This window comes from Neoarthrinium moseri (genome assembly GCF_022829205.1).
Source record: "Neoarthrinium moseri strain CBS 164.80 chromosome Unknown scaffold8_Wmoseri_CBS_16480, whole genome shotgun sequence".
Taxonomy (NCBI): domain Eukaryota; kingdom Fungi; phylum Ascomycota; class Sordariomycetes; order Amphisphaeriales; family Apiosporaceae; genus Neoarthrinium; species Neoarthrinium moseri.
In genome coordinates, this window is record NW_026055122.1 from 388,129 (window position 1) to 402,702 (window position 14,574).

Sequence of the window (14,574 nt, forward strand, 5' to 3'; positions counted from 1 at the left end):
GTGAGTGAGTGATTGCTTGTGTTTTAAAAGACATTGTTGAGAGGATTAAATGTGTATTTTCTGAGATGTACTATAAACTACAGAGGTGGCTGAAATCGGCATGATCTCCTAAGTGCGAAGTGGCGAGGTAAGAGTCTGTTACTATCACTACACTTGTTTGCCATGAAAACCTGTCCTCCGTCAGCCCTATAACGGCACCGCCCTTGCCAAGCTCTACCACAGCAGCTCAAACATCAGCGGCAGGCCCTGGAGGACCAAACACGACAACGAGCATACCATCCAGCAACCCTTCAAGCTCTACACTTATCACTGCCAGAATGTGAACCTCTGGCCTGCCAAGATCAAGACTTCAGCGTTGCCTCAAGTGTCTCTTTTTAATCTTTGTGTGATGATATCCACCCCACGATTACCTTCACAAGCTGAACAAGTGGCCCTATCGTAGCTCCCCAGCACAGCTCCGTTCGACCACGTGATCCAATATGATCAACTTACGGAAGGACTCCGGTCATAGCGACACTACCAGCTATGCAAATGATCTTTTTCAGGCCTGGCTAGTAGAAGACGGACATATGTGGATGACAAGACCCTTCCACCAAGACCGGGATGTCACCGGTACTGCTGGAGTAATTAAGTAGCTGCGCTACAAGGAAAACTCCCTCATCCCTCAAGTCCAGATCATCAGGTTGGGGGACTACTCGTGTGGGGCTGACTACGGTGGTGCTCGAATCACTTGTACCGTTCTTCATTGACTTCTAACCACCTCCTCCTGGACTGACAATGCTGCTCGAGTCAGCAGGTAGAGATACGGCTGGCCCTTCACAGCGATATTCGGTATTCAGAGTAGCAGTTATCGTGATTGGACAGTGTCACATGAGCCTTGCTTTACTGATGCCGTTGCGAGGAATCCTCAAGAGGCAGGCTCTGGATCGATCAAAGGCCCAGAATCCAATAGAAAAGTAACGTTGGCTATCAATGTTCAAACCTGTAGATATTATCTTCAGCTCAAAATCCAAAATTTCATGCAATTCGCTTCCATATTGTAAGGCTTTATGTCCTGAACGAGAGAAGGAAGGTCTAATGGCTGTACACTCGGATAGATCAGGTAGGGGCAGAAGAAACGATCTCAATGTTTTGTTCTTTGAATATAATATGTGGGCCACAAAATAAGTCGATTCTCAACCTTCTTACAGTTTTGGTGGTTATGGAGCAATCTTTTTCTTGCCACCACTATAGTACAACAAACTAAAAGAATATATGGTGTCTTTCCGAGCTCCCCCCACCTCACAGTCTCACATTACGGTGATTTGATTCGTCTAAACAAGCTCAAAACCACTCAAGCACAATCAATTTGTATGCGCTCTTCGTGTATCGAGCGACGTGAAGTATGCACATTGCGAGCTAATTATTTTCAAATAGAACCGACATGTCAGTGCAGACTCCACAGATCTTCTTTAAATTCCAACATACAGCAGTGTGCCGACCGAAACCAACACCGCTTCCCCTTCACTTCGAAAATTTGAGCCGATCAACATCAAAGACATCTCAATCTCCGCCCGTGGGCACTTCGCATAGCGTATCTCAATATGATTGCCGCCTTCTTATCATGTTTAGCATGCCTGCTGACCATGGCCCTCGCTGAGGGGGAACTGAACGGTTTCCCCGCAAATCCATATGACCCCTTTTGCGCAATGTCATGCCTGAGAAGCCTTTCTTCTCTGATGCTCGATTGTTCGGGCATGGATGGAGGCACCTTGGGCATGATGATGATGAGCACCACTTCGGCATGCTGGGCCAGTAATACGCCGTACCTTACCAGCCTGTCTTGGTGCATGCACACAAAGTGCGCCGAATTCAATATCCCGAACTCGAAACTTGAATATTTCTGGGAAACGGAAGCCACGGGCCAGGTGTCTGCCGGGGTTCAGACCGAGTCAGCAAAGTGGTCGTTCGCAGAGGCACTCGCCAACGTTGAAGGTCCTCCTTCAATACAACTACAGGCGAATGACACATGGCTCAATGTCACATCTCTTGTCTCTCCCGAGGTCTACGTGATGCAGTGGAATGTCCTCACAAGCGTTCAGCGAGAGACCTCCATTGAAAATGCCTACGGGTAAGCCCAGCCGAAGAAAAACATAATTACTATGAGAGGTCAGCAACTGATTGGAGATGAATGAAGTATCGCGTTGCTAGTGACCGGCTTTGGCTTGCCTATTTTCTGCACAATCCTTGGGTCTGTACCACTCCTTTCGGGACTGTCGGCAAAGCTGAAGCCGTATGTCATCTGGCCAAGTGTGATTGGCACATATCACATTCGCCCTCTTCCATATCTTTTAGGCAACGCCCCAACCTTGGGCCAAAGTATATACATTTCCCTGTTTGTCGTTTTGAATATCATCCTGACTGCAGTCAACTACCAATCCAAGCAACCGAACGCCTGGTACTCGACACAATGGGGGGAGATCATGGCTTATGTTCTATGGCGCACCGGGGCTTTGGCTTACATTATAGCCCCCCTGATTTTCCTCTTCGCTGGGCGGAACAACATTTTGCTGTGGTTGACGAACTGGTCTCATTCGACGTTTCTCGTATTGCACCGTTGGGTAGCTCGCATCTTCGCTATCCAGGCCATCCTCCATTCCATCTTGGCAGTCGTACTACACAAGCACAATGAGACTTATGACGTCCAGGTTTCCCAGCCATACTGGATATGGGGCATTGTAGCCACTTTGTGCACTGTCATTCTCACCTTCGGAAGCTCTCTTCACATCCGCAGCTATAAGTACGAGTTATTCCTCGTAGTACATATTGTACTCTCTGTAGTGCTTGTTGTTGGATGTTGGTATCACGCTTATGATTTGTACAAATTCCTTGGTGGCTACTTGGACTGGATGTATGCCATTGCTGCCGTGTGGTTCACTGATCGACTAGTCAGAGTAGTACGGATAATGGGACATGGGGCGTGTCGTGCAAAGTTAACAAACATTGGAGACGACTACGTACGGATCGATATACCAGGAATCTACTTGGGAGCTGAGCCCGGAAAACATATTTATGTCTACTTCCCGACAATCACTCCCTTGCGCTTCTGGGAGAATCATCCGTTCTCAGTATTGTCTACAGCACTCTTACCTGGGATTCAGAATACATCGACTGGCGGAACAACGGGTGATGTGTCAGACACTCCAGGAAGTCCAATGCACGACGTGGAGAAATCAAACAAGGGCAGTGTCCAAGAGAAGCCGTTACGAAATCTTCACTCTGCCGCTGGCTTGACGTTATATGTTCGGCGGTCAAAAGGTGCTACTAAGTTACTGCAGGCCAACAATGATCTGATGGTACTCCTAGAGGGCCCGTACCCAAATAATTCTACCCGACAGTTGCTGCGCTGCGACAGGTTGCTGCTGATATCTGGCGGCATTGGAATTACTGCAGTGTTACCTTTTGCCAGCCGCCATTGGAACGTAAAGTTAGCCTGGAGTCTAAAAGAAAGTGCGAGATGTCTGAAAGAGGACATGGCTGGGGCGCTCGGTGCAATTGCCGATAATGATATTCGGGTAGGTAGCCGCCTAGATATCTCACGATTGCTGGATTCTGAAATAGCGGCCGGTTGGACAAGAGTTGGAGTGGTTGTGTCTGGGCCTGCGGGTCTTTGCGATGATACCAGGGCAGCTGTCGTCGCTGCTGCGAAGTTGGGATATGCAAAGTTTGAGTTTGAGATTGAGGCGTATTCGTGGTAATCTTAGGATCAGTTGGCCTGAGGGACCTGTAGTGTTTATATGTTGAGATATTTTCCATTTAATCTTCTTGACAATATGCCAATATGCTCAACGGCGCTCGCATGACGTTCTGTTCCTTGCCGATATGATACTTCCCCAACCAAGTGCGCGGGATTCAATAAGGCGTCTGGAGTTAACCATGTTAGACTGCCGTGGCTCGCCTACGTTCGACAAGTGTTGCCTTGCTATGCCTAATTTTGCATGGTCTATCACAAACCTCAAGTACCTTGCCTTGAGCATGACTGGCTATGCAGTGGTCAACACGATGGCTGCCTTGGCCTCAGAGAACAGTCCGGACGAGGTGCACAGGTCTATGAATGACACTATATGGGTGCTACATACCCTAGGCAAGCCGGTACATCAGCTCGTCGTAGAATCCTGCGCTTTGGCCGACGATCACGACAATGATGGTGGCGCATACAAGTTTCATAGAGAGAACGAGCCCCTGCCCCGACATGATCCTCGTCACAATGTGTAAGGCAAGAATGGATAGACTCTGTCTTCCCAATTGATGATGGATTTCATGAAGTGCTTCAGCCGCCGGCATAATGCCTCTGAGCTGACAATTGTAGGCCGTGAATGCCGCACCCCGAACCGTCCATTGAGATGCGGCGTCAAGTAACTGGGCTTGAGACCAACACCACAAATGTCTTTGATTCAATCAACTCAAGCTTAGTCATATATTGGCTCAAAAAGCCCTGCTTTCGAGGGAGCTGCCGCCAAAATGGCCGTAGCTACGTTTCAATACAGGTTTTTCTTCCAGATGAAACATGCATAGCACAGAGTTGAGGCTAATATGGCCCCATAACTAATCATTACTGGATACAAAAAATCCTCTGGTCGGGAATATATGGTTGTCGTCAAGGAAGACATCATGTCAAAGATTTGTTGACTCGCAGCCTCAGTTGCTGAGAACCGTGAGCGTGAGGATGGAAGTGTGACCTTTGCCGATGATTAGCTCTTTTCCTCAACACCTTCCCTTATGAACGAACGAAATGACTAACCTCTTGCACCATGAATTGGATAGCCAGGTCTGAGCCCCATAGGCCCAAGCGCTTGAAGATGATTCCCAACCCTAGAGCGACGCCAGCGAAGATGGTCGTGATATCATGGGTCAAGACGGGCCCGGCGAATACAGCAAGGCAGGCTACCTGCCATAGAAGAAAGTAAAACCCAGCCCTGGACGGCCCAAACCTATCCATTAGAATCGGTGCCAGCCAGGTACCACCTAGCTCGGCTACAACAGAGACAATGCGAAAGAATGTCACCTGGAGTGAGGAGAAGCCGATGCTGAGAAGGTAGGCTATCATGGGACCGCCAACGTATAGTACAGTCCACCACAATATGCAGCCTGCAAAGGACGCTAGGAACACGGGTGACTTGCGATATTCCTCCCATGGAGCCAGTGTAAGCAGCGATGTTACCGACAATGGGGGTACGGACAACAAAGACACAACCTGTTCGGGTCCATTCTCCAGCGACAAGTGCCTCATCTCGGTTACATTGCCATGTTCTCGTTCATACGCGAGTTCTGGAACGGTATTGTATATCTGAGACGCGATTCGGCTCTCAAGCAGCATTGAGGCTACATTCCACACGACAACAACCATCATGGCTAGTTGTGGCGAAGAGGAATCTATCAATCCGACGAAGGAAGGCGCCAATAGCTTACTCAGAAGGTCAACTCTGCGGAGCGATGCATTGAAATCTTGCCTTCTAAGTCTGTGGGTTTCGGCAACTATGACCAACCAATCCCGTTCCAGCGCGATCAGGTTAGCCATGGCAGCCAGCTTCTCTATGCTTCCCAGCAAGGCTACAGTTGCAAAACAGAGCAGTGCGGCAAGCCTACCCCAGGATTCAAGGCCGGGTTCGGGTAGGTGGCGTAAGGAAATAATCAGGATGCACGATAGCACAATAGACAGTCGCTGGTAGGCGATGCACAGCCCCATGGCGCGCAGCCTGTCCTGGCTGTCGACGTAGGCACCAACGGCTGGGCCAAGGAGAACTGCAGCTATTGATCGACATAGGCCGTGAATTGAGATGTAAAGCAATGTCGAGGGGTAGGTGCCAGCCAGAAAGAGCGACAGACTGAACTCGGAGCTCCGTATAGCGCATGATGAGAGAAGCTGGAGTAAATAGACGCGCGGTATCGCGGACCCTCGGATCCCCGGGGAAGGTTGGGCCGGCATCGCGGTCGGCACACACTTTCAGAGTCGTGTTGTAACCCGGAAATGGGAGATGGAACGCGTAGGTTTGGTTCAACTGGACCGGAGACAAGTTGCTGACGCGCACAGCCATGTCAAAATACGCGCTCAAATTTGCTCATATAAATGCATCGCCCAAAACAAGCGATGAGACATTGATCTATATTGACCGACTCAAGCCTCCCACTTCTCTAGCATTGAATTAAGTTTGGGAATTCGTTCTTATCTGTTAATTACCACTTCTGGATCTATAGCTCCAGTTACGAAGCGTATCGTTTCCGATGGAGCAACAGCAACCTCCAAAGCCCGCCAAATGATATCATGTCTAGGCTTTAGAGAAATGCAAAAAATACAAGACTTCACTTCGAAAGTCTGTCGCACTCCTTCGAATGGCCTCTGTTTCACGGCAACAAAGCACGTTATGGAAGCCAGGAAGCTAGCCTGGGCATGTAAACACACCCTTGAACATTCAGCAGGCAGACCACAGCCCTTTGAAAACCTTCTATAGCACGGTAGGTGGCAATGGCGAGGATTTCCTTTCATCGTTAAACATTAACATACTCCCAGTTAGTCAATGATGGTGCTGACTGTAGTGTCCTATCTAAGTCCGTCACATGATAGGATGAAATAGGCACAGTTCCGACAGTAGCTGTATAAACATATTCTAAATGTCTCTCTCACGAAGGTAGCCAAGAAGACTTGACTAACAAAAGCTAAAGAGTACTGTCGCAAGAAGAACAAGCATATTGGTGAGGGAAATAGCTCTGGTTAATCCAGAACCACCTGACTCTGCGTTGTCCGCTGGCGGCTCTGAACTTAACCGGAATAACGGGTCGAGTGCCTGTGATTCATTAGTTACGATCCGGCTTCCCGCAACACACATAGCCTCGGGATCTGTCCATGTCGCGTCTACAACACGCTGCCATACTAGCTCAGGTCGGGTGAGCATCTCCGCTGTGTAGAAGAAGCGGCAGTTCGCTGGCTGCATTAAAAACTGGAGAGGTGTTTGGGCGTCCATAGATGCGAATTGATTCTTTCCGTTGACAGCGCCGGGACTTCTTGGGTCAGTTGCCCGTGCGATAGCATACCCTTCGGCTAGGATGCCGAGCTCTCCATTTTGGAGTTCAGCCTTTCGCACCTCGGGGCCGAGTTCGATGACTGCGCTGGCTACGTTCGAGATATCACCGAGCTCGAAGACCTGAGCGCCCTCAACTCCTGCAATGGATTGCATTGGTCCCGCAACCGGCCGCCCGCCAACGGCCGTTGTCTTGATATTCAGTCCCAAGATCATTAGATAACTGAACTGGTATGGGTTAGCCCAGGGTTGCCTGCTTGTCAATAGTCGGTGGACATACCAAGGTGCAAGTGCTACCACAAGTGCCATCAGTGAGGAGCACGACATTTTCCGGCGCGAACACAGCTGGTGGAGGAATTGAGCGCGTTCCAGTGCCCGTCAGATTAAACTCAGCTGATGTTTCGTTCAGGGGAGTTGCTTGGTATGCAGTAAAGAGATCCCCCTGTAAACTGACAGGGGCTAGTATGTCCTCAACACTGTTGAACTGAGATCCTTCAGGCCTGAATACACCTCCAGGTATGATGTTACTGATGATGGCACTGCTTGATAGCGCTTGCACTGCAAGTAGCTGGGCCGGCGTAGATACATTGAAATTGGCTGGTAGCGAGTCAACAATCCGAGCAATATTGACGAGACTATCGGCTAAACGGAGATTATTGGCTTGAAACATCTCTACATCTGGAAACAACTTGATTTTACCGTTAGTAAATTTTACTCTAGATATCAGTCGATCACTGACCTGAGCGAACAGTTCATATCCTGCAACCACGAAGCCTCCCCCGTTTGCTGTAAGGTCAACGATAAGACGTCTTTTGCCCGCAATTTTTGACTGAGACAAGAAGCCCTCAACTGTGCTCTGAAAGTTGGTCAGATATTCGAGCGTGCCGACGTTTGCCCCATTGGAGAACGAAGAGACTGCGAGTACTGCTACATCTTCATAGCCTGTCCCATTAAGAAAGTATCCGGAAGTACTGTCTGAGCCACTATCTCGGATGATGGGGGATGGATATCCTCGTATTGTGGGGGATAACGTTGCAACAACAGTACTAGTGCTTCGAGCTGTAGCTGTGGTTGAGGTAACGACGGTGGTGGTCGGAGCCGAAGCTGCATCTGGGTTACAAAAGCGGTTGTAAAAATCTTCCCCACTTTGAATGCCAGCAAAATCGACACCTGCACGGAGGACCGCAAAACTCTCCTCTGTTCTTTCCTGGCCATTTTCATATGTAAGAGTTACACTTTTGCCCTGAAAGGCAAGGGATGCTGCCACAGTAAGCGCGGTACCTGGGGTGGCGTAGGTCTGGAACATTGAATTCCATTGCGAATCTGGATCTTGGAATGAGCTGAACCTCAAATTCAACTCTTCAATAAAAGCTGCCGCATCCCGCCCATTGATTTTGGTGATTGCCGACGCAGTTGTAGTGGAGTTCAGATCAGCTGGCACCGGTCAATGACTGCTTTGGTGCATTATAGAGACATCTGGAACACTTACCACGGTGGTATAGCTTGGGCACAGCCTTCCCATCAGAAGAAACCGACACTATGTCTGACGCGAGTGCATTACGAAAACCGAATGCCTTGAAAATATCCGGACGGAAAGCAAAATGGCCATCGTGTGCTGAAGTAAAGGTTTCAAAAATTGCCAGCTGGAAATCATATTCACTCGCAAAGCGACCGGAGGCGGACGTAGCAGAGATATTACTCAATCTGCCTACTATGTCCGTCGCCGGTAACGTGTACGATGATGGCGGGTTCTTCAGCCAAGCCAATGTACTTTGCCATTGCACAAAAGCTTGCAAGCTGTTGACGAGTTTCTTCGCCGGCTCTAGCTTATTTGGAACGGATTGAAGGCAGTCGTGCGCTAGACTCGCCGCAATAGTAGGTGTAGCTGGGTCTGGGTATTAGTATGCGGATTATGTGCACCGTGTCACCGCAGAAGTATAGCATGACTGTATACCACATACCAGACGGGTTTTGCGCTAGGAATGATGCTGTCGCAGGAGATATTTGTGCACAAGCATCCGGGCTTGCAGTAACAATTGAAGTAATCTGGGGCGCCGGCGCAGCAGATACTAAAGCAACCAAAACAACGAACCAACAGTTTGGTTTAGCCTGATGGAATGCAACCATCGTGAAGCTCTAGTGGTCCCAAGATGGACATACAAGGAAAAAGAAGATCTAGAATCTCATTCGCGACCGCTTCAAGAATTGACTTGGAAATTTTCAAGCCATCTTGCGACTCATGGTGTGCCATGTTGGCCGCCAAGTGTGTAGATTCACATTATGAAACATGATACACTTCATGGGCGTTGTTCGGACGTGGGGGCCCTTCTTAGAGAGCCAATGCAACAAAGGGTCGACAAGTGTCTTCCAGTCCAATAGAATTTCAAGAACCTTTTCCAAAGATTCGAATTTCGTCCAATCTTTGAGAGGTGGTCGCCCAGCATAAGTTGGCGTCGCCCTTGGGGGATAAGGACGTACGATACGCCAAGAAATTTGCGCCCCCAGCTGAACGGATGCGTCTTTTCCGCCTCCTTCCTCCGCGTGCTCCACTTCGAGACAATGCCCAGACTCTGCTTCTTGGAAATATTTGACCCAGGAAGAGTTCTTTTAAACACTGACATGCAAGCGATAGCCATTTTTGTGTAAGAACAGTTAAGGCTGCCTGGGTTGTCGTGAGACGGCGCATACCATTCTCCCATCTGGTTCTTTTCGCCTTCCTTCATTCCGAATGTCTGCTCTGACGGCAGCTTGATGCTGCGATACTCAGACAGACACCGCAATCGATCTGCTAGCTGATAGTCATTGAAAGGTGTTAGGCGAGATGAAAAGATTATATAGGTACGTGTGCCAACTGGCGACAATTACATGCGCTTGATGGAATCGGAAATAGTGCTTGATCGAATTTCATCTCTTGTATTAGTCTGCTGTTTCAGCAGACACAATACATAGTTGGCTACAGAATGCAAAAGAGCAAATAAAGAGCTTGGCGAGAGGTCCGATTCCCGCGCTCCATGTTGGTTCTGTATTTCCGAAGTAATGACTCATAGCCAGTGCACCTGCTTTCTGAACCGAGACCAGCCAAGAGTTGATACACTGTGTTGCAGTCACGATGGAGAGACATCAGTCGTTATAGTCTATGATAAGATCAAGTCAGCTTGTTCTTCCATCACGGAACACCCTAACTATGACAAGCTGAGGAGGGGTTGACTGGGAAGATGTGAGGGACGATTTGGTTCGGATAGGTTGTTGGATTGGTTTGAACGAGATTAACAGGGGTGTATACCTGTGGGTAGATCTGTGCGCAGTAAATACCTAGGCTTTTGGAAGCTCTGTGGTTACGACATGACTCCTCATTCAACTACTGATCGGATTTGGTACAATTAATAACCTTATCGCCAGCAATCATTACACCGCTCAATTAAAGGCTTTAGCTTATTTCTTCCTTCAAGGCGCCATTATGAAGTTTAATGAGCAGAAGGAGACAAACACCCGGCGTTGAGCTGATATTGTTATTAGGCTTGAGCCTGCACGACCATTGTTATCCAGACTTTTCCAGATTTCGTAGTCAACCCTTCAGCTGTTACACCTCAGCTATTGAGGACTACTAATGTAAGCTTTGAAGGTGATATGCGACTTCATCGCCATGACTCCATCATCCCAGATATAATTAAAAGACAAAGTATTGCATGTCAGCAACACTGTAGTGCCTAGGTGTGTCGTGACTTGCTCTAGCACTATCGAGATCTCGAAGGAAGCTCTTGGAAACTGCTTTTAACATCCACTGCCGCAAACCTGCTCCCAATTTAAACAAAGCACTACTGAGAAGGTCACCGCGCGAAATGGCTTTCTACACCGTTGGTCAGTATATGGGAAGCATAGGAAAAGTCTGCGATTGTGTAATCTCAGGCAACTCTAAGACAGTCCTCGTTATTTCCGGCTCTAATAACATTGGCGGACCAAACATTCCGCAAACGTTGGAAAATCTCCGCGGAGAACCTCACTTTCGGGTCTTCCGCTTCTTTTTAACCCAACTACGCCGGCGATGAATGAATCTAAAATGAGTGTGATAAATGCTAAACCTAGATTTCTCTACCCCTTTAGACTAATAGCTAAGCTATGTTTGCATATACGGCCATAGACGGTACCCAATCGCGTAGCTTACATAAAAGAACATGACTCGATCAGGATTCAAGAGGCATTATATCGAACACAAAAAAACGCAGTATTGCTGGAACATTATCTAATAGACAACGAGCCTTGGTTAAAGTCAGCTGACAACGAATCGAGATGCAGGATTCGGACCTGAAAGGAGGAAGACCAGCGGAGCACTGTGATTATGGAGAGCACCAAGTCCAAGCAAATGTGACATAGGCAACCAAGAGTGCCAAAATTGTTGGTGGCGTGTACAATCACATCATACGAAGCAAGGTCCGCACGCACGAAGGGATCAGCAGCTTGCGATTGAATTGCGGAGTTCACGGAAATAGGCTTGCATCGAAATCCGGGCTGCCGGGCTCTCAGTAGTGTCCTTCTTTAGGCTCGTTCTCCAAACACATCGCTCGACGAGAGATTTCATGAGAAGGTCAGTACTGTATCGAAGGAGCCCGGGTGTGGCGAGAGGCGACGACGCGCGGAAACGTACTCGGCGTGGGACCACTCGAAGTCTGGCAGGATCCCGTTGCCGACCCAGCCAAATGGTCCGCTGTCAAGAGCCAATGAATATCCGTGGAGGCCCTCCGGCAACGTCCAGAGGGACTCAGGGGACCTTGGGGACTGTGCTCTGACTAAACCAACTACCACAGACAGCGCTAAGCCCTTTGCGCTAGTGCAGGCCTGGTCCAAGCCTGCCAAGGTATCGGATTAGTGGTAGGTACTGGACTGTGGTCCTCATCGGCTTCCCACCCGCTCAGCTTCTCAAATTTCCAGGACAGCTGCCCTTTCCAGAATCACATTAACCACTGGGATCTCAGAGCTGTTCCAAGTATTTTCGGCTACCTTTCAGCATCTTCCCTGGTGAATGTTAGGGAAGTTATCCAAAGATTTGTGTACCGTGTACGGATGGCGGCAACCTTGCCCAACCCTTGAGTCCGCCAAATCCGCCCGGACCAAAGACTCCGTCCCCAAGGAATGTGTGTCGCCGGCGCCGCTAGGAAACAAGTTTTTGTCACATATTCTGATTGGATCACTGGACGATCCCCGTCGTTTCTCCTCTTCTCCCTGAATACTGTGTACAGTCTGTTGAATATTTGATTGTACTGCCGCGCGAAAGCAAACTCCTGCAGGTTGTGACGGTCTGGCAGGTCACGGATGTTCTAGCTTGCGTAATTGGTATTTGACATTTGACCATCCGGAGGGAATCCCGAGCCAATGTATGTTCATATCAGAGGCAAACCGCGTGTTTGGGAATTTGGTATCTGCCTCACAGCTTGGCTTCATCCTGCATTTTCCTTACCACTAGCCATCGTCTGGTGGCAGACATCCGCCTACCGCCCGAGGTAGACTAGAGTACTACTTGACGAGACCAGTACAGAAGCGTACGCTCCTCAAACCCCGCCTCACACCTATTAGAGGGCATTGGGCTTACCAAAACTGAATGCTTAAGCTCGTCTTCGAAAAATCTGTACTCACGTCCCGTGGCAATATCTCCTAGGTAAGCAGGCAAGTCGGAATACCAAAAGCGAGAACCGACCCTATTGTTGTTGACGATTCTTCTGCATCCTGTTGGCAAATATGTCCTATCAAGGTCACGGTGTCGAAGCATTGTTCCACCCAATCACTGCATGGGAACATATGGAGGGTTCCACAGCGAGACCCAGCGTGCCAGCCGCGCTTCCGAGCTGCAGCCACTGGATTGCCTATGGCGAAGTCCCAAGAATCTCCTGGGACCTTGAACTATCTGCTGAGGATGGCCCATCTGTCTCTGTTCCTCACCTGCCCATCGTACATGCCGCAGTTTGCCACCAACCACCAGACACTTCACTTATGCTGCGACCTTCGCACTCTCTGACATCACTTTCTAACCGAAGTAGTAGGGATTTTCATGCGGCTCTTGATCGATCTGGCGCATAATAACAATACCATTCCGATAGGTTGACAGGCTCATCATCGTATTCACACAATCACTGAAGCCGCTGGCGGTGAGATTGGTGATTTAGTGCCTGGCTGTCTGGCGGTTGTCGCCTCTACGTCAACTTCGGGCCGGCCCAATTTGCCACCTTACATCTGTACTGAATAGCAGATTTAACCATGAGCATTCGGTCAGCGAAGAACGTATCCGCTGGCCGCGAGGCTCATAGATTCCAAGAATCAGCATTACCTAGTCAAACGTACCAGGACAGAGCTGGGATGGATCTTCTATCAACCGAGAACTTCCAATCGCTCCAGCATCCACTTTCAGAATCTTTCTTTTTGAATATGGCCGAGCTGGAGTCCATCAAGTGTGAACCCACGTGGGAAGACGCCATAGATGAACGATTTAGTAGCGTAAGTTATGAAACCCCACGGCCGGTACGTTGAAAAGACAGCCTGACATTGTTGGTTTGTTAAGACTCCCCAATCAGACAATACCCAACAACCCGAAGTTTCCGGAGTCCAACCAACCCCTCGAATCCAGCCCAAGAGGCGCCGTAACACGTTGGCTTCGGCCGAATCAACGCATGCCTCAAGCTCAGTCAGTCGGGAGAAGAACAGGATAGCGGCCAGCAAATGCCGCCGAAAGAAAAAGGTTGAGGAGCACCAATTGGAAGAGCGCAGACGAATGTTAGCAGTCCAAAACTCGATCCTCAGCGACTCGGCTGCAGCTCTCCGGATGGAAGTGCTTCAGCTGAAGAATGAAGTTCTCAGACATGGCACCTGCGACTTCCCTCCGATTCAAAAATACATCGAGACATCGGCCGCGCGATTGACTTGAGTACGCAACACATCAGCAACACAAGCTCATACTCAATACCCGCCGGCTGCTCAGCTATATTCCTCGGAGCTACGAAGGGACCATTCCTTCTGGTAGGATTATTCTGACGACTTGGCCCTGGCCAAAAACAATTGTCGAACTCGGCCGAATGTCCTCCTCAACACGAGGCGAGTGAAGAATACGACACGACGGATCATGTGCAAATGCAGGATACATAAACCGACAACAGTCAGCATATGAATGTGGAAACGTTGACAAAACCCTGACAAGGGCACGAAATAAAACGTCCGTTGACGCGAGTAAACCACGGTCCTCACAGAAGATACAGGGCTATGATAAGTATGGCAATTCAAGTCTAATGACATTCCCTGGCACATCTGCGCCACGTTTGAAGTGAGATGCATCGTGGTGATAGTTTATGTATGGTGACTATATGGCCGCAAAACGGCACGGCACTTTGGTTTGAAAATTGATCGTGGTCTCATCCCAGCTCAGCTTCTGAGTATAGCACCGTCAACCTGTTGACTCTTGAGAGCCATGCCGTCACTATACGCTTAATCATTCCAGGCCACCCGCAATTTTGAGTTTGCTCCCCATGGGGACGTTTCG

General features: G+C 49.1%; 5 protein-coding genes across 5 annotated transcripts; 3 read left to right on the forward strand and 2 right to left on the reverse strand.

The window, feature by feature from the left end:
- Nucleotides 1-1,625: 1,625 nt before the first annotated feature.
- JN550_003393 (uncharacterized protein) lies at nt 1,626-3,737 on the forward strand (the record flags this gene model as incomplete). The annotated part of the gene is made up of 2 exons (XM_049314792.1): nt 1,626-2,110; nt 2,177-3,737. 2 exons carry the CDS (start codon nt 1,626-1,628, stop codon nt 3,735-3,737), a joined length of 2,046 nt encoding a protein of 681 aa, XP_049174584.1.
- Nucleotides 3,738-3,915: 178 nt separating this feature from the next.
- JN550_003394 (uncharacterized protein) lies at nt 3,916-4,254 on the forward strand (the record flags this gene model as incomplete). Its single annotated transcript, XM_049314794.1, has 1 exon — nt 3,916-4,254. One exon carries the CDS (start codon nt 3,916-3,918, stop codon nt 4,252-4,254), a length of 339 nt encoding a protein of 112 aa, XP_049174585.1.
- A 502-nt stretch (nt 4,255-4,756) lies between these two features.
- On the reverse strand, nt 4,757-5,965 carry JN550_003395 (uncharacterized protein; the record flags this gene model as incomplete). The annotated part of the gene is made up of 1 exon (XM_049314795.1): nt 4,757-5,965. The coding sequence occupies one exon, from the start codon at nt 5,963-5,965 to the stop codon at nt 4,757-4,759; it is 1,209 nt and encodes a 402-aa protein (XP_049174586.1).
- A 718-nt stretch (nt 5,966-6,683) lies between these two features.
- On the reverse strand, nt 6,684-9,182 carry JN550_003396 (uncharacterized protein; the record flags this gene model as incomplete). The annotated part of the gene is made up of 5 exons (XM_049314796.1): nt 6,684-7,283; nt 7,336-7,743; nt 7,795-8,489; nt 8,545-8,940; nt 9,017-9,182. The coding sequence occupies 5 exons, from the start codon at nt 9,180-9,182 to the stop codon at nt 6,684-6,686; spliced, it is 2,265 nt and encodes a 754-aa protein (XP_049174587.1).
- A 4,119-nt stretch (nt 9,183-13,301) lies between these two features.
- Nucleotides 13,302-13,965, forward strand: JN550_003397 (uncharacterized protein; the record flags this gene model as incomplete). Its single annotated transcript, XM_049314797.1, has 2 exons — nt 13,302-13,538; nt 13,603-13,965. 2 exons carry the CDS (start codon nt 13,302-13,304, stop codon nt 13,963-13,965), a joined length of 600 nt encoding a protein of 199 aa, XP_049174588.1.
- Nucleotides 13,966-14,574: the final 609 nt, after the last annotated feature.